The sequence below is a fragment of the Panthera pardus genome, unplaced genomic scaffold (genome assembly GCF_024362965.1).
Source record: "Panthera pardus isolate Hobbes unplaced genomic scaffold, ASM2436296v1 HiC_scaffold_20, whole genome shotgun sequence".
In the NCBI taxonomy this organism is placed as follows: domain Eukaryota; kingdom Metazoa; phylum Chordata; class Mammalia; order Carnivora; family Felidae; genus Panthera; species Panthera pardus.
In genome coordinates, this window is record NW_026526766.1 from 93519492 (window position 1) to 93544956 (window position 25465).

General features: G+C 48.2%; 1 protein-coding gene across 8 annotated transcripts in view; it reads left to right on the top strand.

Moving 5' to 3' along the window:
• EHMT1 (euchromatic histone lysine methyltransferase 1) overlaps window positions 1-25465 on the top strand; it is a 151555-nt gene that overhangs the window by 102763 nt on the left and 23327 nt on the right. For 6 of the 8 annotated variants that reach the window (XM_019438337.2, XM_019438338.2, XM_019438340.2 and 3 more), the window contains 7 exons: window positions 844-989; window positions 7101-7244; window positions 8271-8497; window positions 9570-9743; window positions 10795-10877; window positions 12457-12563; window positions 21197-21319. In XM_019438337.2, the coding sequence (XP_019293882.2) occupies window positions 844-989; window positions 7101-7244; window positions 8271-8497; window positions 9570-9743; window positions 10795-10877; window positions 12457-12563; window positions 21197-21319 (1004 nt within the window). The remainder of the gene's footprint in view (window positions 1-843; window positions 990-7100; window positions 7245-8270; window positions 8498-9569; window positions 9744-10794; window positions 10878-12456; window positions 12564-21196; window positions 21320-25465) is intronic. The other 2 variants (XM_019438339.2, XM_019438343.2) reach the window with 1 other exon arrangement.

Below are 25465 nucleotides of genomic sequence, written 5' to 3' on the forward strand. Positions count from 1 at the left end.
AACCCCACGTGGGCCTGCTCTGAGGTATGGCAGTAAGAGGCCATTTTTCTTCTTTGGCTGTCTCACAAGAAGAGAACTCGAAATGTGTCTTCCTGTGGAAGCAGCCAGACCTTGTAGCCGGGTCGGAGTGAGGGGTCTGCCTGCACTCCACCCCCGAGGCCGGCCTGGCTCTGGCTGCGCTCAGATGTGGGCTGTGGCCCCCCTTCCCCCCCCCCCCCCCCCCCCCCAAGCACTGCTCATCTAGTGTCTTCCCCGTGAATTGGGGATGAGAAGTGCTGCCCTCATCAGTACTCTCACCACTGGCCCAGCCTCCCTCAGCTCCTCCCTCCTCGGTCCGATAAGTGTCCTGCATGGAAAAGAAACCCTCCCAAATGGAATTGAATGTTTGTTTCTGTGGCAGCAATTCTAAAACCAAGTGAGGAAAACAAGGTCTCAACACGTATCGTATGCTTTTTTGTGTGAAAACCAAAAGATATAGGAGTAGCCGAGGAAGGTATAGTCTTTCTCTGAACTTAGGTCCTGGCTCCTGAGAACATGGATTAGCAAGGAATCCTTAGGGGCCTGGCAGGTGCTATGCTGGTGGGAGAGGTTCCCGCCCTGCCCCGCCAGCAGTGGGCACTCCACCCGCAGGTGGGCCTTCCTGCTGTGGGGTGCTGCTCGTGCTGGCAAGTAATTGGCGTTGTTTTATTTCCTTCCACGTGAGGTTTCTGCAAAGACTATGTAATTGTTCACTTTCTAGACTGCGTGTTGAGGTGGGGACTTTGTGCCACTGAGTATAGTGAACGCCCGTCTGGGAATGCACTGTGTTATTAGTGACGCTCATGTGTGTCTGTGTGACTTTAGGGCTGGCCAATGGTCCTGACTTGGTGGAGACGGACGGCCTTCAGGAAGTGCCCCTCTGCAGCTGCCGAATGGAGACCCCGAAAAGCCGAGAGATCACTACTCTGGCCAACAACCAGTGTATGGCTACGGAAAGCGTGGACCACGAAGTAAGCAAGCAAGCTCACTTCCGCTGCAGTGACAGGACTAAGGCAGGACCCCAGAAGCACAGTAGAATTGGTGGGCTTATAGGCTTGCCATACCTCTGCAGCTTCTGGCTGGACCCTTGGGCACAGGAGAGCGTCCCTCATCTAAACTACTAAGGTTGTTTGGCACCCCAGACACACTCTATACTCGATGGACAGAACAAATAACCACGTGGTCTTTTTTGTTGTTTTTCCTCATTCTTCATAGTGGGGAGTTGGTACCCTGATGGTCCCAGGGGCTTGGTTGTTTCTCCCTCCCTCTCCTTTCCTTTAGTATCTTAGGGACTCATGGTCTTTTCTGTATTCCATGTGTTGTAAACCTTGTTGTTGTAGAGTGAAGCATAGATCCAGAAAATGATACAAGACAGATGTTTGGCCCAATGAGTGTGTCCAGGGCGAGCACTCTGGTAGCTTGCCACCAAGGTTCGGGCTTGCCCTGGGCCCAAGTGACCCCCAGCCTACCCTCCACAGTGCTTACCTTGCCTGCATGTTCCGAATAGTCTCATTCTGCCCGGCGTGAACTCGGAGACATCGTTGGCCTTTTGCCTTTTAATTTATCTATGATGCCCCTTATTTTCTTTTCCTACCGACTTATCTGTGGAACAATCCCGGGCCACATGGCTGCCTCGACTGGACTCTGTGCCTCCCACTCACAGTGCTGTCCGTGGCCCTGTGTCCTCCCTGCTCACCTGCAGCTTGCCACAGAGACAGACTAGACCGGGACAAGACGTGCAGAACGTCTGGTTGTCTCTTTTTCTGATGGTAGCAGCTGCTTACTCTTGATGTCTGTATTTATTAATTCCTCAGAGGTTTCAGCACGGCCATGGTCTGTCTGTCCTATGTTGTTCATTTGTCAGTTAGGGTAGTGGTGTAGAGGGGCCTATCTTCCCATCTGTTCCATCCCCCAGCAGACATCTCCTAGAGGATCGCAGGGTCCTGAGAGCCCTTCTCTGTTTCTTCCCACTCTTCACATCGTAAATTTGGTCTTGGTCATCTGAGGTTGACCAGTTCTTTCTTTTATAATATTGTTAATGAATGTATGTATTTAAACATATTCGACGGGTTTTAATTCTATGCGTTGTAATTATTCTTGAAGCTCAGATTGCCCCATCTTTGGCATGGGTGTGTGGGACCTCTCTGTGCTGAACTCTTTTGTGGAGTTGGAAGGTCAAGACTATTTTCATAATGATAATAAAAAGTTATGTGTCTTTTCACTGATCTTTTTCACAAAGTATATGCTGGCATTTTATGCATTGAGAATCTCTGTTTAACTCCTGGAACTCATAATTTCCATAGTGTTACAGAGTCGTCCGAAGTGCAACATGGTGTATTTTAACGTAATAGTACTGAAACCGTGTGGACAGTGGTTTGAGAGCTCACATAACAACAAAGCATTTATGAAACTACCCTTGTAGAGTTTGGTGTAGCTGCTCTGAGTGCAGAAGTGGATGGAGAGCCCAGCTCTCTTATTAAGCCGGGTATTCAAAGAGTTTTACAGACAATATAGAACAGCGCCGCTCTTGTCACTAAAATGTTCTTTATGTTAACGTGATAGGTTTATTGCTATTTTTAAATAAATTAAAATTTAAAATTATTTTTTAATTTCTCCAGTGGCAAAATGTCAACAGATATACCCCACCTGGACAAAAGGTCTTTGGGACCCTTAATAGTTTGTTTTTTTAATGCTTGCTTGCTTTTGAGAGAGAGAGCGTGCGTGCGCGAGTGGGGGAAGGGCAGAGAGAGAGGGAGACACAGAATATGAAGCAGGCTCCAGGCTCCCAGCTGACAACACAGAGCCCGATGGGGGGCTTGAACCTGCAAACCATGATACCATGACCTGAGCTAAAGTCAGATACTAACCGACTAAGCTGCTCAAGCATCCTGGGACCCTTGATAGTTTTTAATAGTGCACGAACACAAAGAACCCTGAAACCAAAGATTATGAGAAGCACTGGCTTTATCTCTTTCATCCTCTTGTCCCCAACCTGTTCCCTGATGTCCTTGTGCCTTGGGCAGGCAGGAGTCCTGGTGGTGGGCTTTGAGAGTTTCTGGAAGCTGCAGCATACTGGCCCCAGGTCTCAGCCTGCCCTCCCCTAGTCCTCCCTGCTTCCCAGAGACACTGCCTTGGTCTTTCTTCTCTTCCTGTCCCAACACCAGCATCACACACGTCTTGTAGCTAAACAGGGTCTGTGTCTGCTTCCAGACGTTCGCGTCTTGCAGCTGTGGTAGCTTGCTTTTGTTGTAGTAAATAAGTCTGTGACTTGTGGCTTTGCAGTCTAGTTGCTCAGTTTTATGTGGGATTCCAGGAAATTCTTAGGCCACTGCTGTTTTCCCAAAAATTGTTTTTGTCTGGGTGGTCTGCGTGTCTTTATTTAGTTGCTAGCAGTCCTTCCCAAAACAAGCTCATTTGTCTTTTTTACTTGTCAGGCAGCTTTATGGAAGCACACTTCACATGGTAAAAGTCCCCTTTTTGTGTGTATTTCTGAATGTTGACAAATGCATACAATCATGTGACCACTGTTGCTGTGCTGTCAGGAACCTGCTGTTCAGGTCTTCTGTGCTTTGCCGACTCTGTCCATCGGTTCTGTTGCCGAGGGACAAGTGTGGATTCTTCAGCCACAGTTGTGGGTTTCTCCTTCTGGACCCATTGGTGTGGCTTCTTGTGTGTTGAACCCTGTTGCTGCGTGCACATATGTCCCTCGGCAGTGTCCCTCTGCAGCCCCGTGGAAGCACGTCTGCCGAGATCTCACTTGTCTGATACTAACGTAACCACCCTGGCTTTCCTCTCATGAGTGTTTGCAGGGCACATGCCCTGTCCTTTACTTTTCACCTGTCTTTGTCTTTAAATTTAAAGTGGATTTCTTTAGTGTGTAGTAGGGTTTTACTCTTGTATATGATCAGTCTTTGTTTTTAGTTATTTATTTATTTAGAGTGCAGGAGGGGCAGAGGGAGGGGTGGGTGGGAGAGAGAGAATCCCAAGCAGGCTCTATGCTGTCGGTGCAGAGTCTGATGTGAGGCTTGAGCTCAAGAACTGCGAGATTGTGACCTGAGCTGAAGAGTCGGACGCTTAACTGACTGAGCCACCCAGGTGCCCCTGACATCTTAATGGTGTTAAGATTTATGTCATCCGCTACTCATTTTTCTCTATTTTCTGCCTTTTGGATTGAATTTTTTTATGATTGCAGTTTATCCCACCATTGGCTCTGTGATGTTCGCAGTGATTGCCCTGGGTTTCCAGGCTGCATCTCTAACCTCTGCCTGATGCCACACCATTTGATGTGGTGTGAGAATCTTACAGTGACATGGTTCCAAATCCTCCCTCCCATCTTTTGGTGTATGTTTTAATTTCATATATGCTAAAAACCCGCAGTACATTGCTGTTATTTTTCTTTAAATAATTATCTTTCAGACTGATTAAACATAAAAGTAGTCTCTGGTTGACCTTCATTTAGCCCCTATGCAGGCAGCGCTCTCCCTCTGTTTAGACGGTGTCCGGGACCCTGCCATTGCAGCCATCCCATGGCGCAGGTCTGCGGCGACAGTGAGTTCTCTCCCTTCTGTGTGCCTGAGAATATCTGTTTCTTGCCTTCATTTGGGGGAGGTTTTCATGGGCGGAGAACTGTCAGGACCCACACATGCCGCTCCCGTGCCGTGTTCCCTGGCTCCTGACGAGAAGCTGGCCGTCTTCAGACTTCTGTTCCTTTGCTTGTGGTGTTTTTCTTTGGCTGCTCCGAGGTTTTCTCTTTGTCTTTGGGCCTGGGTGGGATGGTTTTGCTCTTTTGTTTTGTTTTTCTCTTTCAGTGTTTATACTCCTTTGCTTTCTCTGAGCCTCTTGGACTCTGATCTGGCACCTGCTCGTCCCAGAGCCTCCTCACCTGGCAGCCCTGTGCTTCTCGGCCAGCCTGCCCTCCTGTTTCTGGCTCTCTCATCATGCGTGCTAGGTTATCTGACATTGGCTCAGCTGGTGGGTGCTCTGCTCTTTTTGCTGTTTCTATTTTAGGTTTGGGTTAATTACATTGACCTTTTTCCATTCAGTGACTTTTTCTTCCTTGTTGAGTATACATACTCATGAGCCAGTCAAATGCATTCATCTGTTTCCGTATTTTGTTATTTCTAGCATCTTCATTTGACTTTCCTAACATTCCCAGTCTGCTCGTGCCGCCTGCTCTGGCTCCTGGTCCTGTGCTCAGACTCCTGAGCAGAGTCCCTCTGCCATAGCACCACTGCTGCTGTGGGCCAGATGAGTCTCTGTGCGGGTCTGTGCTGTGTGGGGTGGGTGTTTAGCAACATCTCATCTCGTGACAACCGTAAATGTCCGTGATGTTGTCAGGTGTCTGCTTAACTGTGTGTCCGTCGCAGAGCTCCTGATGTGTGTTTGTGCCACCTCTTTGCTGTGGCTCTCCCGGTCTCCCTCCCCTGGGGCAGCCACTGTGACTTCTTTTAATTTTTCCTTGTGTTTTTCTCCATAATTTTACATGACTCACTTTCTGCTGTCATTCCTTGACCCTCTCCTTAGGAGACACTGCCTGCTGGTTTCTGAGTGGGGAAGAGGTGCTCACCTTTTAATTAATTCTTCTTTCTCATCGCCCCACCTGCAGTCTGCGTTCTATCCTCAATTTTGGTTAAAACGGTATTCGTGGTTTTCATAACACACGATGGCAACGTTCACAACTGAGCCAGCAGTGTGCTTGGAATACATTCATTCTCCTCCTCAACATTTTATGTTTCTCAGAGTTAATAATTTTCTCATTTTTCATTGTCTTTGTACCCATTCTAAATTCAGTCCTAGAGTGATAGAATTACACATTTCTATAGGTGTTTTCAGCATATCCAGTTTCTCTGGGTCATAGCTTTCTCATCTTGGTGGTGCATAACCTTCAGTAGCTTCTTACGAAAGGTGGCTTGGGAGATAAATATCGGAGACTCTGTATCCTGGAAATGCTTCATTTCAGGACAGAAGTCTAGGTTGGACACGGTTTCCTTTTTCTGTTGAAATCACTCCTCTTCGTTTGGGTTGTTGCTGTGCGGGGCCCGTGCAGTCCTTGCTGGCGGTTAGGCCATCTCCTCTGGGCGTACCACTGTCCTGGGCTGCCACTGGCTCCCTGTAGAAGGGACACGCGTGCCCTTCGTGCTGGAAACCTGTTGCCCTTGTTCATTGATCCTTTTCTTTTCTCTGTTTTCCCTTTATTTTAGGTCTCCTAGATGGAGCTTCCAGTTTTCTTCTATTTTCCACATTTTTGTCTTTCTGCTTTAGTTTTGCAAAATTCCCATCTGTCTTCCACCAGTTCTGTGGAAATTTCCATTTCTTCTACCTTTTCTGATTTCTGAGAGCTCACTCTTGTTCCCTGAGCATGCGTCTTCCTTCATAGCGTCCTGTTCCAATGTGAGAACGGACACAAGGTCTGTTTCTCTAGGGGCGCCGGTGAGTTTCTTGCACACTCTTCTTCTGCCCCGGCTTGTACTCCCCAGACTGCTTCTGATTTCCGCTTCTTTGCTTTGGTGTCTGTGCTTTGTCTCTGCTTCCCCCACTCGGGCACATGTCGGTCGGGGAAGGAGGGTCTGGGCCTTGCTGTGGGGCGGCCTGGTCAGCTGAGCAGTCGCTGGGCAGGGCATGGGTGTCTCCTCCGAGGCTGAGGTGGGCTGCTACGGGGGTGCACCTGGGCCACGTTCGGCCCGTCGTCTGTGCAGTAGCCCTTTCTCTGGTGTTTTGCTCTGGCCATCATGACTGCTTGTAGGTTCTGTGGATTCGCATTGAGGTCCCATTACTGACCCACAACATCCTTTCCATCCGGCCTGGCGTAAGTCCCATTTTTCCTCAGTACCTGGCCCAGCCCCCAACTTGCCCAAGACTTTTTCCTCGTTTTGGCAAGTTAACCACCCACTCCACGGACACTGTGTGTGTGGCCAGTCATCAAGCTCACTGTTCTGTTCTGGTGGATGTGCAGAGGATGGAGCCCTGCCTGCCCTCTGCATTTCCAGCCCTACGCGGGAGCCCTCAGAGTCTGCCTTGGACTCACACCTGCCAGACTCCTCCCCGAAGGCCCTGTCGCTGACCCTGGTCCTGTCTGATTGCAGCTGGGCAGGTGCACCAACAGCGTGGTCAAGCACGAGCTGATGCGCCCATCCAGCAAAGCGCCGCTCTTGGTGCTGTGTGAAGACCACCGGGGCCGGATGGTGAAGCACCAGTGCTGTCCTGGCTGCGGCTACTTCTGCACAGCGGTGAGTGCCCGGCCAGCCGTGCGAGTGCCCCGCTACACAGCCTGGCACCAGCGCTCGCTGCCTCCCTCCGCTAGCTGACAGCTGTGGCAAACGCCTCCCGAAGCTCCTGAATCTGGGGGCCCGCCTGGAGGGTCCCTCCCTGCATACGCTCCCTTTTTGCCGCCTGTGAGTCTTTGGCCTCCCAGGGACCGTGGGGGCATGTGAGCCGGGCACCCTCCGCTCTCCTCCTGTTCACTTTGTCTGAACACACGGCGGCCTTTCTCCTGGACAGGGCCTGCCTCACCTTCGGCTTTGCCTTCATCTCTCGGTGGTTACGGTCTTGTTCGTTCCATACACACCTGTGCCCACTGGTGCCTACGGTGCCTGGATGAAGGCGAGGAGCCCTGTGGTTCACTTGGCCCGTGGCTGAGACGCCCACTTGGGCCAGGAGCTTCTTTACAGTGGCTGCTCTTTGGGTTTCACATCTGTGTGCCCTTCCTTGTCTTCAGTGTCCTTTGTTGCTTCTGCTAAGAAAAAGAGGGACACTGCTTCTCTATGTCCATTGACCCTTAGCTCCTGGCAAGAGTGCCCTGCTCTCATTGCTTCTCATGCTACTGGAGGGTTACCTTCCTTGGTGCCAGCGAGAGTCCTTTTGAGGCCATCAGGGGTTTTCCTGAAGTGCCCCCATGGTGGTGCTGGGTAATCTCTGCAGAGCACCGTTTTCCCGATGTTCTGTTCCACGATTCTGTTCCTGGATTGTACTCCAGGGGTCCTTCTTGGGGCCTGGTCTTTCGGGGCCTCCCTCCTCTGGTTAGAACTGCTGGAGGGTGAGGCCGTGGCCCTTGGAGGTGCGGGGGGCAGTCAGGTGACCTCCCCGCTTCAGCAGGGCTGTAGGATGCAGGTCTCCCACTTACATAGCCAGGAACTGGGGGCCCCGACTGGCCTCTGGGCACACCCATGCCATGTGCAGGCTCAGGAGCACTGTGTTTACTTTTATGCGTGTTAGCCCTAATTTTAAAAAATAATTTTTCATCTTCCCATTTCTAGGGTAATTTTATGGAATGTCAGCCTGAGAGCAGCATCTCTCACCGTTTCCACAAAGACTGTGCCTCTCGAGTCAATAATGCCAGCTATTGTCCCCACTGTGGGGAGGAGATCTCCAAGGCCAAAGAGGTGACCATCGCAAAAGCGGACACAACCTCTACCGTGACACTGGCCCCTGGGCAGGACAAAAGCTCCTTGGCGGAGGGCAGGGCCGACACCACCACAGGCAGGTACGTGCCCAGCAGAGCCTTGGGCAGCTCTCCTGGAAACGTGTGTGTCTCTGAGTGCTAACTGCTGTGTGTGTCTGTACACATCTGTACCCCTGCACGTCTGTGTGTGTGTCTGCGCCCTTGCGCATGTGTGTATGCACACGTCTGCGTCCGTGCCCCATATGTGCTTATACACGTTTGTGTCCCTCCGTGTGTCCATACACATCCATACATGTGTCACACATGGGTATAATATGAAACAATAGCTCCAGCTGCTACAGGTTATTACTAAATTGTATTTTGAAGGCACTAGGTAACCAGAAAAGAATTTTTTTAAGGGAATGGTTCATTTTGGGAGTATGTAATATGACAGATATTACACTGATACAGAGAAAAGTGAAACTTTGTTGAGGGTCATTTAAAAGAGACTTGGGGGCGCGCCTGGGTGGCTCAGTCGGTTAAGCGTCCGACTTCGGCTCAGGTCATGATCTCGCGGTCCGTGAGTTCAGGCCCCGCATCGGGCTCTGGGCTGACAAGCTCGGAGCCTGGAGCCTGCTTTGGATTCTGTGTCTCCCACTCTCTCTGACCCTCCCCTGTTCATGCTCTGTCTCTGTCTCAAAAATAAATAAACATTTAAAAAAAAAAATAAAAGAGACTTGAATTGTAGATGTATCAAAATGAATATTGGGAGGAGGGCAGTTTCTTCTTGTTCTTCTTTTTGCTAATGTATAAATTTAACATACTTTGAATCAGACTTCCAGGGGAATTTTTGCCCCCTGGGGAGAGCGGTGGGGTTTGATAGATCCAACCTGAAGCTCATTCACAAAAGCAAACTTGAACGTGGTCCTGGAAGCCCTGGAGAAGTTTCCCTTGCTTTGAATGTCACTTTTTTCTGGGAATTTGCCCTTGAATTGGGCTCTTTGATCCAAGGAACTAAATAGAAAGTGAGTCTGAAGTCATTTTCATGCTCAGAGAGCAGCATAGCTAGAAGGGTCTGAGTGAATCATGTTCTGTGTTTTCGTTGGTTTCCACAAGAAGCGGAGTTTTTCACATGTCTAACATTCAGCATGTTGTCTGTTTCCTACCCTCGAAGCACTGCTGGACCATCGCTCTTGGAGGACGGCAAGCCACAGAGTACGGCCCCCCAGGCAGCCGAGGGCTTCGACCCCACAGGGCCTGTGGGGCTGGTGAAGCCGGCCCCTGGCCTTTCCCAGGGACCAGGGAAGGAGACCTTGGAAAGTGCTCTGATCGCTCTAGACTCGGAAAAGTAAGAATCAGTTTGTATTTTCAGATGGCTCAGGGCCTGACCCACTGACATCTGCACATCTGGACGCTCCTTCCTACAGATTTTCTTCCCTCTGTGTCAGCCACTGGGCCATTTGCGCGCACATCTTTAAATCCCCCACTGCTTCCAGTACTGCCGTGGCTGCACTTCCTAGGTGTCTGCATCCAGTAGGGTACCATCTGAGGGTCACAGGGCATCCCCATGGGGTCATGGGGCATTCCCAAGGAGGTCCTGGTAACATCGATCAGCTTTTTGATTGATGGTGTTCATCAGGACAATTCACATATTTTTATACTGTTTCAGGAAATTATTGCAAGCTGTTCAATATACTAAGAGCAAAAGGTGACATCCTTAAAGTCGTAAGTGAGGACAGTCGTGGTGAGGCTTTTACAAATGTTTCCCCTGGATGTTGTTAACCCTTGGCATTGACCTCGGGACATTGGAGCAAATTCCACTTGACTGGTTCCTCATCTGTGAAATGAAGGGTTGAATCAAGTGGTCATTCAGGCTTACAGATCAACTCCCAGACAGCACAGCCCTGTAGGAGCACCCTGAGTCTGTGACCTAGGAACCAGGCCGGTGTCCTCCCCTGGGGAAGCGTGCCTGTGCTGGAAAGGGCATGCATCTCATTACTCTTGCTTTGAGGAAAGCTCAGGTGTTGGGACACATCGCCAGGTCCCCCGTAACTTCAGCTTTGTTAGTGTCTAGCCCTCGTCTGTGGTCCTGGTGTTCTGGTGACTGTTGTGTTCCCCTGCCCCACTCACCAGGCCCAGACTTTGTACTGCTGAAGGGGGCAGGCTGGGCCAGGTGTGATGTGGATGAAGAAGATAGTTGCTCATTTTTGTTGTTTTTACTGGGAGATGCCTGAGCCTGGTGAGTTTGGTGCCCTTGACCCTGGGGCATCAGCAGGTGGACGTCATCCAGGTCTTCCCATCCTGCAGCTTCCTATGCATGTGTGTGTGTGGCAGCAGGTGGGCCAGGAGCCAGGGTGGGGTCGCCTGGGGGTCACAGCTGTCCCACACTTTCCCCGCAGACCCAAGAAGCTTCGCTTCCATCCGAAGCAGCTATATTTCTCCGCCAGGCAAGGGGAGCTGCAGAAAGTGCTGCTCATGCTGGGTAAGTGGCCTGCACCTGAGCTGGGGCTGGTGCCTGTCCGGGTGGCCCCAGGAGCAGGTGGCAGTTTGCTGGTACCTCTTCTCAGGAGGAGGGTCTTACTTTGTTTCTCTTTATCTGTCTCTCATTTCTCTCATTTCAGTTTTTTTTTTTTTTTAAATGTTTACTTATTTTTGAGACAATGCGAGAGACAGAGTGCAAGCAGGGGAGGGGCAGACAGAGGGAGACACAGCATCCCAAGCAGGCTCCAGGCTCTGAGCTGTCAGCCCAGAGCCCCACGCGGGGCTCGAACTCACGAACCGTGAGATCATGACCTGAGCCGAAGTCGGACGCTTAACCGACTGAGCCACCCAGTCGCCCCTCATTTCAGTTCTTGTTCATGACATTCGTATCCTGTTATTCATAGTAGTAGAAATATTTCCTGTGAATTTCTCATCTAAAAAAAGAATTAGGCATATAATTAAATCAAGAGGAGATGTAGAATCAGAAAAAGCAAGATGAGCGAGCTAGGGGCCGGCTGTGCGCTGACGGCAGGAAGGCGGGTGCCAGGCCTGTGCTGGTGTAAGCCAGCTGTGGGCAGAGCAAGACCACTGACAGTGATGTCTGCACATACATCTTACGGTTGATGCACCTTATGGTTGATATCTTACGGTTGATGCTTCGAGACCCTTCGCAGTTCTGTCTCTGGCCAAGGAAGGGGCAGTAATTTGATTCTGAGCTCACAGCTCAAGAGTTGGTTCCTCTGGGTTCAAAAGGGATTTAAAAAATCCCTTTACTTGACAGTCAAAAAAAGAAACTTAACAGTTTGTGCTAAAAATGTAAGTTATTTAATGTTGACCAAAGTGGGTTTTAAAAAATTTTTTTGTAATGTTTATTTATTTTTGAAGGAGAGAGACACAGAGTGTGAGTGGGGGAGGGGCAGAGAGAGGGGGAGACACAGAATCTGAAGCAGGCTTCAGGCTCCAAGCTGTCAGCACAGAGCCCGAAGTGGGGCTCGAACTCACAAACCGTGAGATCATGACCTGAGGCGAAGTCAGACACTCAACCGACTGAGCCTCCCAGGCGCCCCCAAGTGGGGGGTTTTAATCGTTTTCTTTCTAGGCTTGATGGGGTGCTGATGTTGCTTGGCTGCTCTTTGGTTGGTCTGTTGGCCAAGTGTCCGTTTCAGGCCTGCTGACACTGTGCGCACCAAGCCACATGTGTCTGAGGCTGCCCAGTGGGCCTGCCGCCCGTGCGCTCAGCAGGTGCCCGGGCCCAGGGGAGGCCGAGCGCAAGAGTGCTTGAAAACACACAAGGGAGCCCCTCTGGGTTAGGAGCAGCGAGGGCAGGGATTTATAACGTTAGGTGACTCCCAACCACAGACCCACCTGTTGAATTTTGTGTGAAACTAGCATACTCTCTTTTGAGTCTTGCAGTGAAATTGGAGCCTGGCTTTGCCCTTAGCTAGACACGGGATGGTATCGTGCGATGCTGGCCGTTGGTGGTTGTCTACATGTATCTTTGCCAGCCTTTATGAGCATCCTGAAGTGCTGGGAGCCAGGGGCTGCACCCGAAATAACCGGTGAAACCTGTGTGTTCACAGTGGATGGAATCGATCCCAACTTTAAGATGGAGCACCAGAACAAGCGGTCCCCATTGCACGCTGCCGCCGAGGCCGGCCACGTGGACATCTGCCACATGCTGATCCAGGTCGGACGCACGGCTCTCCGCAGAGCCTTCCACACGCTCTGTCTTGCCTTTGTCAAGTGAAATTGCGCAAGATTCATAGTTGTGAGAGCTGGGAAGTCAAACAGCACTGAATGGTCTAAACAGAAAACCAGTGTTTCTGTCCCTCCAGTCCCGGCACGCCCTGGCCCTGCTGGCAGTCTTGAAGCTGTTTCTCTGGCGTTTACCACTGGGTTTGAAAATAATGTGCTGCTGTACAGCTGTTTCTTGATTTGTTATTTTCGTTTCCATTTTGCAGCCAGTTTTTAATATTAATTACTGACTTTGGAGTGTGGGAAGGCTTGGCCCAGGCACGCGCACCTCCCTCCCCCAGTCCTCCTCATTTGGTCATGTCCCTGTGTTGCTGAGATGAGTGGGGAGATCTTGTGTTGGGTGGTCACGCCAGTACTTTCAGAGCTGGCCACGTCACGTCCGAGAGCGGTAATCGTTTTGTGTTTCTGTTGTCTCTCGGCCTCCTGCTGATTCATTCCTAACCCTCTCAACAGACTGCACCTTGTCTCCATGTCACCAGGAAGCCCGTTGCGTGCTCCCATGCTTTGTTTCTCTGGGACACCCCCTTTCTGACCCTGTATTGGTTCCCTGTCTCCTGGAGACCACATTTTCAGTCTGATCCTTTATCTCCGGAAGCTTCAGAAAATTTTCTTTAACCCACTGGTCTGAAATTTCACTGTGACACAGCAGTCTTTTGACTCCTTTGGGGCATTTAGTACGTCATACGTTCCTGTCCCTTGTTCTGGGGTTTCTGGGTGCTGTCTTCCCGTCTGCATGCCCAGTGGTGCCCCCTGCAGCCCCTGTTTACACATTAGACCTTATGGACTAATTCTCTGGTCTTCCTTTCCTGCCATGCACCATTCCTTCATTTTCGCTTCCACTTGCTGGCAGTGTTCTCCACCTCACCCTCCAGCTCCTCTGGGGAGTTGTAATCTGTACAGGCCCATCTTGAGATCTTTCTGGCACCCTGTGAGTTCCTTTTTTGTACCTCTGTTCTTCCCTTGTTTCTTTGAAGATATTATGAGAATTTTGAAGTTTTATGCTGCTCTGTTCATTTGGTCTTTATTTTTGAAAGGTTTTCCTCAAATGCCCGATTCCTGTTTGCTTATATCTAATGTGATAACATGCTGGTGGGGGATCCCTGCCCTGTCACTGTCGGGTGCCCCGCAGACGCTGCCGTCTCAGGAGGAACACACGTACAGGTTGTCTCCTGAGCATGTATGTCTCTGTGGGAGCCGGAGGTGCTGGCGGCCAGGGCACCTGGGATGTTCCCTGGTGGTTCTGGCCAGAGCCCATGGAAGTGACAGCCATGGGTGGGGCAGGACACGACTCCGTTGGTGTTTGCACTTGTATCTTACAGTAGATATACCTGTTGGGGTAGATTCCTAGTGCCTGAAAATGTTCTTGCAGACCCTTCCCAGCTTTGTGGCTTGCCAAAGAGCCTCTGTTTTTTTGTATCTTGTTAAGTAGCATGTTGGTAGATTTGTTAAAAACTCAGTGTGATGATCTTGGTATTTTATTTTATTTTATTATTATTTACTATTTTTTTAATTTACATCCAAGTTAGTTGGCATATAGTGCAAGAATGATTTCAGGAGTAGAATCCAGTGGTTCGTCCCCTATGTATAACACCCAGTGCTCATCGCAACAAGTGTCCTTAATGCCCCTTGCTCATTTAGCCCACCCCCTACCCACAACCCCTCCAGCAACCCTCAGTTTGTTCTTTGTATTTAAGAGTCTCTTATATTTTGCCCCCCCTTTTATATTATTTTTGCTTCCCTTCCCATATGTTCATCTTCCACATATGAGTGAAGTCATATGATATTTCTCTTTCTCTGATTTTCGCTTAGCATAATATAATACCCTCTAGTTCCATCCGTGTGGTTGCAAGTGGCAAGATTTCATTCTTTTTGGTTACTGAGTAATACTCCATTGTATATATATACACCATATTTTCTTATTCCATTCATCTGTTGATGGACATGGGGCTCTTTCCATACTTCGGCTGTTGTTGATAGTGCTGCTATAAACATATAAACATGGGGGTGCATGTGCCCCTTCGAAACAGCATACTTGTATCCCTTGGGTAAATACCTAGTCGTGCAATTGCTGGGTCGTAGGGTAGTTCTATTTTTAGTTTTTTGAGGAACCTCCATACTGTTTTCCAGAATGGCTGCACCAGTTTGCATTCCCACCCGCAGTGCAAAAGGGTTCCTCTTTCTCTGCGTCCTCGCCAACATCTGTTGTTGCCTGAGGTGTTAATGTTAGCCATTCTGACAGGTGTGAGGTAGTACCTCGTTGTGGTTTTAATTTTTATTTCCCTGATGATGAGAGATGTTGAGCATCTTTTTCATGTGTCTGTTAGTCACCTGGATGTCTTCTTTGGAAAAATGTCTGTTCTTTTTCTCATTTTTTCACTGGATTGTTTGGTTTTTAGGTGTTAAGTTTGATAAGTTTTCTTATAGATTTTGGATACTAATCGTTTATCTGATATGTCATTTGCAAATATCTTCTCCCATTCCATTGGTTGCCTTTTAGTTTTGCTGATTGTTTTCTTTGCTGTGCAAAAGCATTTTATTTTGATGAGGCCCCAATAGTTCCCTTTTTGCTTTTGTTTCCCTTGTCTCTGGAGATGTGTTGAGTAAGAAGTTGCTGTGGGTGAGGTCGAAGAGGCTTTTGCCTGCTTTCTCCTCGAGGATTTTGATGGCTTCCTGTCTTATGTTTAGGTCTTTCATCCATTTTGAGTTTATTTTTGTGTCTGGTGTAAGAAAGTGGTTCAGGTTCATTTTTCTGCGTTTTGGTGTCCAGTTTTCCGAGCACCACTTGCTGAGGAGACTATCTTTATTCCTGCTTCGTCCAGGATTAGTTGGCCATACATTTGTGGGTCCATTTCTGGGTTCTCTGTTCTGTTCCATTGATCTGAGTGTCTGTTGTTGTGCCAGTACCATACTGTCTTGATGATTACAGCTTTGTGATACGTCTTGAAGTCCAGGATTGTGATGCCTCCAGCTTCGGTTTTCTTTTTCAGGATTGCTTTGGCTAATTTGGGGTCTTTTCTGGTTCCGTACAAATTTTAGAATTGTTTGTTCTGGCTCTGTGAAGAATGCTGGTGTTATTTTGATAGGGATTGCACCGAATATGTAGATTGCTTTGGGTAGTATCGACACTTTAACAATACTTGGTCTTCTAATCCAGGAGCATGGAATATTTTCCATTGTTCTGTGTCTTTATTCTTCCATAAGCTTTCTATAGCATTTAGTGTATAGACTTTTCACCTTTTTGGTTAAGTTTATTCCTATGTATTTTATAGTTTTTGATGCAGTTGTAAATGGGATTGATTCCTTAATTTCCCTTTTGCTATTTCTTTATTGGTGTATAGAAATGCAGCTGATTTCTGTGCATTGATTTTATATCCTGTGGCTTTGCTGAATTCATGGATCAGTTTTAGTGTTATTGTTGTTGTTGTTGTTGTTTTTGTGGAATCTTTTGGGTTTTCCACATACAATATTGTGTCATCTGTGAAGAGTGAAAGTTTGACCTCCTCCTTGCTGATTTGGATGCTTTTTATTTCTTTGTGTTATCTGATTGCTGAGGGTAGGACTTCCAACACTGTGTTGAATGACAGTGGTGAGAGTCTTCGTATTTTAATAGGAACTTTTGGTCTAGCTAATACTTACTGTAATTTCTGGCATTCATTCATTCATTCATTCATTTAATTTTAAACGTTTATTTATTTTTTCTTTTTTGAGAGAGAGAGCGAGTGAGCGAGTGAGCCAGGGAGGGGCAGAGAGAATCCCAAGTAGTGAATCCCTCTGTGCTGACAGCCTGACTTGGAGCTTGAATTCACAAACCGTGAGATCATGACCTTAGCTGAAATCAGGAGTTGGACGCTTAGCTGACTGAGCCACCCAGGCACCCTCAAATATTTCTTTTTAAATTTCCTTTGTTGTTGTCTTTTGGGTTGATATTTGTTTTAATTTTCTCATTTCCTTTCTCTTCACTCACTTGGAGGCTACATACTCCTCTTTGTCGCCTCCAGAGGTCGCTCTGTGATCTGGTGTGCAAGTGTTGTGTCCTTGGTCTTGAGACAGGCGAGAAGAGGGAGCTGCAGGTGCCGGGGAGCGAAGGAGGGAAGGTGCGCTGGCCTGCTGAGCTCCGGCGGGGAGACCTGTGGAGGCCTCGGGTGCAAGTTCAAGAGAAGCCTGGTAGGACTTGGGGACAGCCGAGGTGGCCTCCCAAAGTGGTCACAAGGGTTGGTTCTTGGCAGTGACAGTGGTAAGTGGCTAATCTGACGGAGGACAAGCCTGTTGGAGAGAGGTCAAGGGCAGCTGGCATGGCTATTGAGGCAGTGACTTCGGATGCTGGTGCTCTGAGGGAGAGGGCTGGGAGTCAGTACTCCAACCGGATGTCCTCTCATCCTTGTCCTGTGGAGTCACAGAGGGTGTGGCTTATGCTTCTCTGAGGGTGGCCTGGAGGCCCAGTACAGTGTGGGACTGTTGTAGGACAGGGATGAAGCAGGAGGTGGGGGCAGGTCACCCCAATGGGCCTGTTTGCTGCATGAGGTTGAGTGAGGGGGCCACCCAGGCTTCTCCTCACTCTCAGAGACTGGTATGGAGGGCTTCTTGGGAGACGTTACCCTGGATTTGGAATTCTAGGTTGCTGGTTCATTTCTCTTGCTTTGTTTAAGGAATGATTCCACCGTCTTCTAGTTTCCATGCTTGCTTTTTAAGAAATTAGCTTGTCGTTCCTTTTAAAGGACTTGTTTTCTCTTTGGCCTTTTTTTTTTTTTTTTTTTTTTAATTTTTTTTTAAAGAAATCTTTTTCTCGTTTTTAATGTTTATTCGTTTATTTTGAGAGAGAGAGAGAGAGCACGCACAAGCGTGGAGGGGCAGAGATGGATAGAGAGAATCCCAGGCAGGCTCCGTGCTGTCAGTGCAGAGCCCGATTTGGGGCTCGAACTCACAAACCTTGAGATCATGACCTAAGCCAAAATCAAGAGTTTGATACTCAACCAACTGAGCCTCCCAGGCACCCCTGGCCCTTTTTTTTTTTTTTTTTTTTATGTTGAAGAGTGTGTGTGTGAATGCGTGTATGTGTGGTGCATACAGAAAGGTCCTTAAGGTAGGGGTGCCTGGGTGGCATAGTCAGTTAACTGCCCGACTTCGCTCAGGTCACGATCTCACAGTTTGTGACTTTGAGCCCCGCATCGGGTTCTGTGCTGACAGCTCGGAGTCTGGAGCCTCCTTGGGATTCTGTGTCTCCTTCTTTCTCTGCCCCTCCCCTACTCACGATCTGTCTCTCTCTGTCTCAAAAATAAACATTTGAAAATTAAAAAAAATAAAAGTCCTTACGGTATAAGCATCCTGTTAATAAATAATCATAAATGGCTCCCACCTCACCCCAGGTCAGGACACAACAGAGCCTACCCCCCGCCAGAGGGGCTGGCTCTCCAGGCTCTGATGGTGACAGCCCCCATCTCTGCACTTCTCTGGTTTGACCACCTTGCAAGCACCCGCAAACCATGTGGCTTACCCGTGTTTGCCTCTCAGCTTTGTGCTCATGGAGTCCCACAGTGGGGATTCTTCTGTGTCTGCCTTTCAGTCCAAGGGCAGAAGCCTGCCTTGTGCCCGTGACCACTGAGGGAGGAAGTGTGCCTGAGCTCTGGTCCCTGGGCCTGCCTCTGCTGCCCTCGTGTGAGGTGCCATCCTGGGAAAGCAAGTGGGGGCAGGAGCTCTGTGCTGGTCTGCAGCTTCTTGTGGGTCTTAAACTGTTGCAAAATAAAATGTTACTTATTGTGGAAAACCAGCCCTTTTTAGTGTTGTTTTCTGTGGCCTTCTGGGCTGACCTGATGTGTAGGGCTTGGCTCCAGCTGCCTGGATTCTTAGCCTGATGTTTAATTCACTGGCCCAGGCTGCTCACCCTCTGAGCTTGGGAGCCTGTGATTTTGTGTATTTTTCTTCCTTTAGAACCTGAGCTTTTCTTGAGATTCCCCAGGAAAGATATGAGGTGGGCTTTTCTAGTTTGCCCTAAGTCCAAGAGTGTTGTTCCCTGGAGACTCCGCTTTTGTGGGGTGTCTCCCACCCCACCGTGTCCACCGGGCAGGCTCTGGCTCTGCTCCCGCTCTCCAGCCCCAGAGCAGCACTAAAGCCACCGCCGTCTCTCCTGGGCTGCTGTCCTGCCGGGGTCTGAGAAGTGTCCTCTCCCAGCCAGGAGCGCCTTTGAAGAGTGGTTTTGATACCTTCCCATCTGTTTAATTTTCATCCTCGGGTCTCACTGGGAGCAGCAGTTATTTCATTTGGGCCCCGGTTCTCTGCAGTGTGGCATGCCTTGCCACGTGTGGCTGTTTGAATGTAAATGACAAAGTTAAACGAAAGGAAATGTGTGCCCCTCCGGCCTCAGCTGCACCTCCCAAGCTCGGGGGCTGTGTGTTCGGGGCGGCTGTGCTGGGCGCAGACGGAGAGCTCCAGTGCCAGCACTGGGGACGTCCGTAGTGTGGGCACCCCTGCCACTGGGCACTCATAGCAGCTGCCCTGTCCTGGGTCCAGGTGTGTGTGTCCCCATTGACAGGCCACCTCCATCTGCTCCCCAGCTCTGGGTGCCTGTCGCCCTGTCCTTCATGTGTTAGTGTTACTGCCATGAGCCTATGAGGTGTCTTCTAACACAGAAAGGTGGGTGTTCTAACAGTCACAGAGCCCGGAGGGGAAGGACAGAGCCACACCTGTTGCACTGACCCCTGAGCCTAGGGACTGCCATGGGGGTGTGCCATGCACACACCCACACAGGATCTTGCACATTCTGCACGCTCTCACAGGGGCCTTTTGGGGAAGAGGGGTGGGGGTTGGGATCTGCCTGGACTTGGTGTGTCTGGCCTGGAGCTTAAACTAAGTCCGTCCTGCTGGATTGACTGGAGCTTTTCCCTGGGGACCTGCTTCCCTGTTCTCACCATTCTCTCTGGGGGAATCCCGTCAGTCACGTGGGGATCTCCTGGTTTGACTCTCTTTTCTCTGTCTCCTCCCTTTGTCTCGCGGTCTTCCCTACCTTTTCCTGGTGATGATCACTTTTTTCTGGGCTGACTGGCGTGGTGTCGGTTCTGGATTGTGTGTTCCAGTGAGGGTCTGTGTGCTTGTGTGTGGGCTTGGTCACTTTTTGCTCCTCCTTTCGCTCAATCGTGCCGGGAACTAGTTGTGAGTCCTCAGACCTGCCCCTGAAATCTCAGGGAGGGCCTGGTCCTCTGATCCCTGACTTTCAACTCTGCTTGTGGCCAACAGCCCCATCCTGCCCTCTGGAATTTGGCAGAAGTCTCCTTCGAGGCTCCCTGAGTCACCTCAGCTCGCTGGTTTCCCTGTGCAACACTCTGGGTCTATTTAAAAATTTCTTAACTCATTTTTAAAAAATTTTTTTCTAATGTTTATTTTTGAAAGAGAGAGACAGAACGGGAGTGGGGAAGGGGCAGAGAGAGAGGGAGACACAGAATCTGAAGCAGGTTCCAGGCTCTGAGCTGTCAGCCACAGAGCTCGACACAGGCCCCAAACTCACAAACTGTGAGACATGACCTGAGCTGAAGTCGAGCACTTAACTGACTGAGCCACCCAGGCGCCCCACTCATTTTGTTATTTTTGTTTTTAATTGCTAACAGCAAAAACAATACTATTCTTAGCCTTCTCCTAATAAGTATTTATTTTATAAACTAAATACTAGCTTTTGGTATGTCAGTTTAAGAAGGTGGAGGTTTTTCCCCTATGGGGAAGAAAGGTTTCAGTTGTGAGATAGCTGATTTGCTTCTAGCACACGACCTATTTTAAAGTTGGGGGCTTAAGTTTCACACAGACTGAAGTTTATCTATGTGTACTTGCTAGCTCATTAGTTTTCCAAGTACATGCTCTATTGGGAGAATTAGAAATTGCTTCAGAATACATACTACTGGAGATCAGTTTTGGTTCTGCTTATTTTGTTTGGGAAGCATTAAAACAGCCAGAGAAAGAGGTCACTGAACCAGAGTGTCCTTTGGTCATTGTAGGCCAGGTGACGGCCTGCCTCCTGGCCCAGCCCCACTGAGCGGTCCCTTCCACATCCCTTCTTTGCCTACTTTAGAAGGTTTTCACTTCTTTTTAATTTCTAAAGGTATTGTCACTAACGTGCTTTAAACATTTTCTATCAAATCGGTTGGAAATGAAAATGCTCTTTTTTTTAATTTTTAAATGTTTATTTGTGTGTGAGAGAGAGAGAGAGACAGAGCACGAGCAGGGGAGAGAGGGAGACACAGAATCCGAGGCAGGCTCCAGGCTCTGAGCTGTCAGCACAGAGCCCAACTTGGGCCTCAAACCCATGAACCATGAGATCGTGTCCTGAGCTGAAGTCAGAGACAACCGACTGAGCCACCCAGGGGCCCTGAAAATGCTCTTCTTGAACTAAAGATTTGGCAATAATAGAACAATCGTGTCTTTGAATTCGGTTCTGAAGACTCAGTTATAGCTGGTCATTAGAAATGATTTTTTAACGTAGCTCACGGGGTCTTAGCACTTGCAAGTGTCTGAAGTGTCTGAATGTGAGCCAGGTGGGGGCTCCCGTGGCGGCTCCCCCACACCTGAACTGTCCTGTGTCACCAGGCGGGCGCAAACATTGACACCTGCTCAGAAGACCAGAGGACCCCATTGATGGAGGCGGCAGAAAACAACCATTTGGATGCAGTGAAGTACCTCATCAAGGCCGGCGCCCTCGTGGACCCGAAGGTACGCTACCTGGTCTGAATCCCCTTCCAGTTTTGTGTCGAAATGTCTCATAAAGCTAAGCCGGGGCCGGTTCCTCGTTGGAGCAGCTTCAGGAATTGGCAGCCGGCAGATGTCCGCCTGGTAGTCCAGAAGCAGTTGTCTGCTCTCCTTGCGTGGTCACGGGTCTATTTGGGAGAATACTAGTGAGCGCTGGGTGTGCTGTGCCTGGCGATAGTCGCAGCAACTAGTAAGGAGTCTGCCGTGCCCAGTCTCTCCCTCCTTCATTTTGTGCGCTTCTCCTCTTCTGACTTTAACTTAGAGCAGTTAGACACCCCACTCCAAAAGAGCATACAAATTGGGAAGAACAAGTAAAATGATCTCTGTTCGTAAATGGTATGATTTTATATGTAGAAAACCCTAAAATCCCATCCAAAATCTAGAACTAACAAATGCATTCAGAGAAGTTATAAGACACAAAGTTAATACAGAAACATCAGTTATATTTTTATACACTTGAGATGAGTTATCCAACAAGGAAATTAAGAAAACAATTCCATTTATAACAGCATCAAAAAGAGTAAAATACTAGGAATAAACTTAACCAAGGACACGAAAGACTTATAGACTGAAAACCACAAAACATTGCTGAGAGAGATTAAAGAATTGACTTAAGAACATGGGAACATGTCCTGCGTTCATGGGTTGGACGAGTGAATATTGTCACAATGCCAGTACCGCCCAGAGTGAACCACAGATCCAGCGCAATCCCTGTCAGAATCCCAACGAGTTTCTCACAGAAATAGAAAAGCACGTCCTGAAACTCCTACGGATCTCAAGGGACCCTGAACAGCCAAAACAACCCTGCAAAAGAACAGAGCTGGAGGCCCCACACTTCCTGACTTCAAAACCTACTACAGAGCTACCGTAATCAACAGAGCGCAGTGCTGGTGTGAAGACAGAATGGCCCAGAAACGAACCCTCACATGGATAAAGTGATTTTTAGGAGGGGGCCAAGACCACTCAGTGGGAGGAAAGGGCCATCTTTTTAACAAATGGTGCCAGGAAAAGGGAATCTCCACATGCAAAGGAATGCAGTTGGGCCCTTACTTTAGACTGTTTTCAGATATTAACTCAAAATGGATCAAAGATCTAAATGTAAGAGCTTAAACCATAAATGTCTTAGAAGAAAAGATAGAGGAAAATCTTCTCAACATTCATTGGATATGGCAATGATTTCTTGTATGTGACACCAAAAGCACAGACAATAAAATTAAAATAGATAAACTTCATCAAAATTGAAAATTTTGTTTGTCAAAGGATACTATCCCAAAGTGTGAAGAGACAACTCACGGGATGGTAAAAATAGTCATAAATCTTGATAGGGGATTCCTATGCAGAATATATAAAGAACTCCTACCACCCAATAACAAAAGTCCAACCCAGTTCAAAGATGGGCAAGGAGTTTGAATAGGCGTTCCTCCAAAGAAGCTCTATAAATGGCCAGTTAGCACACAACAAGATATTCAGCATCACCAGTCATCGGGGAAACGCAAATCAAAACCACAGTGAGTCACCTCACCCCCTTCGGGCAGCTATTATCTAAACACGGAGAATAAGTGCTGGCAAGGTTGCGGAGAAACTGGAGCCCTCGTGCACTGCTGGCAGGAACGTAAGATCGTGCAGCTGAGTGGAAAACTGTGGCGGATCCTCAAAAACTTCAACGTAGAATTACCATGTGATCCAGCTGTTCCAGTCAAGAAACTGAAAGCAGGTGCATGAATCAGTGTTTGCTCCCCCATGTTCTCAGCGGCATCGTTCACAAAGCGAGAAGGTGGAAACAGCCAAGGTGTCCCCCTGCAGGGGGACAGGTTAGTGAAAAGTGGTCTGTGTGCATCGTGGGGGTTTGCTCAGCTGCGAATGGGAAGGAAGTCCCAGCACCAGCGTCGTGCTGAGTGAGAGCAGCCCTCATCCTGTAGGATCCACTCCTGTGAGGACCCAGGATCATCAAATCTAGACGCTGGAAGTAAGTTAAAGGATACCGGGGGCGGGGCCGGGGGTGGGGTGGGGCGGGGCGGGGCGGGCGTCCCTTCTTAGTGGACCCCACGCTTCCTTCCAGAGTCCGCACCCACGGTGGCACGCTACCACTGACTCGTACACTTTAAGGTGACTAAAATGACAAGTTTTATGTTGTGTACCTACACATGTATTTGTTTAGAGCCACGATAAAACTATAAAAACGATCTCATGGTCTTTCACAGTGTCACACAATTTTCCAACAAAAAACTTACACTGTTGATGGTAATTTATCAGCTTCCTTTTTCCATCAAATATCACTATTTTTCTGTCATTAAATATTATCTTATCACATTATTTTAAGTGACTGCATTGTATTTCATATTATATTGTCATTGTATTTCATGATGTAACGTAATGGTATCGTTTTTAGTCAGATTTACTTATTGCCTAATATTTAGTTTTGAATTTCCATTATACACAGTGCTTCAGTAAAACGTTTTCTTAGCTAAGTTTTGGTACATGTTTGGTTTCTTTAGGACATATTTCTGGGTGTGGAATTGTTAGATCAAAATGTATAATCATTTTTAAGGCTTTTTATATTTTTTTCTGAAGGGCACCGAGAGTATGTGAGCACTCGCTCCTGTCTGCTCTTACCAATGCCGACTATTAGAGATTTTTTTGAAAAATATTAATTAACAGTTTGATATACGAAAATGGTTTGATATACGAAATTTATTTTTTTACTATTTTAATTCACTTGTCTTAAAGTGCACACTTTGGTGTATAGCTATTCATATGTTACGAATATTTTTTCCAGCTTATGTTTATAAAGTCGTTTGCTTTATTTTTGGTGGTTTTGCAATCTGGAAACTACTATTGTATAAATATAGATAGCTATTTTTTAAAAATTATTTTTATTTTTATTATTTTTTAATTTTTTTAAGTTTGTTTATTTTGAGAGAGAGGGAGTGGTGAGGCACAGGCAGAGAGAGAGAGACAATCCCAAGCAGGTTCTGCACTGTTAGTGCAGAGCCCGACGTGGGGCTTGAACACATGAACTGTGAGATGATGAGCTGAGCTGAAATCAAGACTCAGACACTTAACCAACTGAGCCACCCAGGCGCCCCTGTAGATAGCTATAATTAATCCTCTGTGTTATGATGGGTGGGTGAGTCTCGCATTTACCTCATTCTCTGATGGGTTCACAGGAGCCAGCGCCCAAGCTAAGCACCAATGCAGAGGCAAGAGGTTAGTGTTCAGGGCTTTACAGAAGCAGCAAGAGCCTGTAGACAAGGACTGGAGAAGTATCTGTGGCTTGAGGGGAGCAGGCATCTGAAGTGGGTGACTCGTAGACGAGCTTAGCCATAGATTGGGTGTAGTGTAAGAAGGTGGTCACTGAGGTTGAAGACTGATCATTGAAATTATTCAGTCTGAAGAAGAGGTTGTAGGATAGTTGCCAACTGATATGTAATTGGAGTCCCAGAAAGAGGAGAGAACCTGGTAGAAAAAAATTATGTTGGGAAAAAAGTGGTCATAAACTTGCCAGATTTGGTAAGAAAACAATCTACAGATCCAAGAAGCTGAAAAAACCCCAGACTGGGTAAATTCAAAGACTACCTCACCTAAGCACAGTGTGGTTAAAACTGTTGACAACTGAGAATGGAGAAAGTCTTACAAGCAGCTAAAGAACAGCACGTTACGTGCAGGCGGGCAGTGTCACAGCGAGCCACCAACTTCTCATCTGAAACGATGGGGTAGAAAGCTCAAAAAATTGTCAGTCCAGAAGACTGCATCCAGTAAAAGTCTCCCTGCAAACGAATTGTGTAATAAAACATTCCCAGTTGAACAAAAGCTGATAGGATTTATTGGTACGTTTGCCCAAATAGGGTTAGGAAAGCCCGGGAGTCAGCCCAGGAACCGCCCCTGGGAAAGACTGTTGTTTTCTCTAAATTTCCGAGAAGATAGGGGCGCCTGGGTGGCTCAGTCGGCTAAGCGTCCAGTTTCAACTCGGGTCGTGATCTCGCGGTTCGTGGGTTCGAGCCCTACATTGGACTCTGTGCTGACAACTCGGAGCCTGGAGCCTGCTCCAGATTCTGTGTCTCCCTCTCTCTACTCCTTCCCTGCTTGCATACACGCACGCTCTCCCTCTCG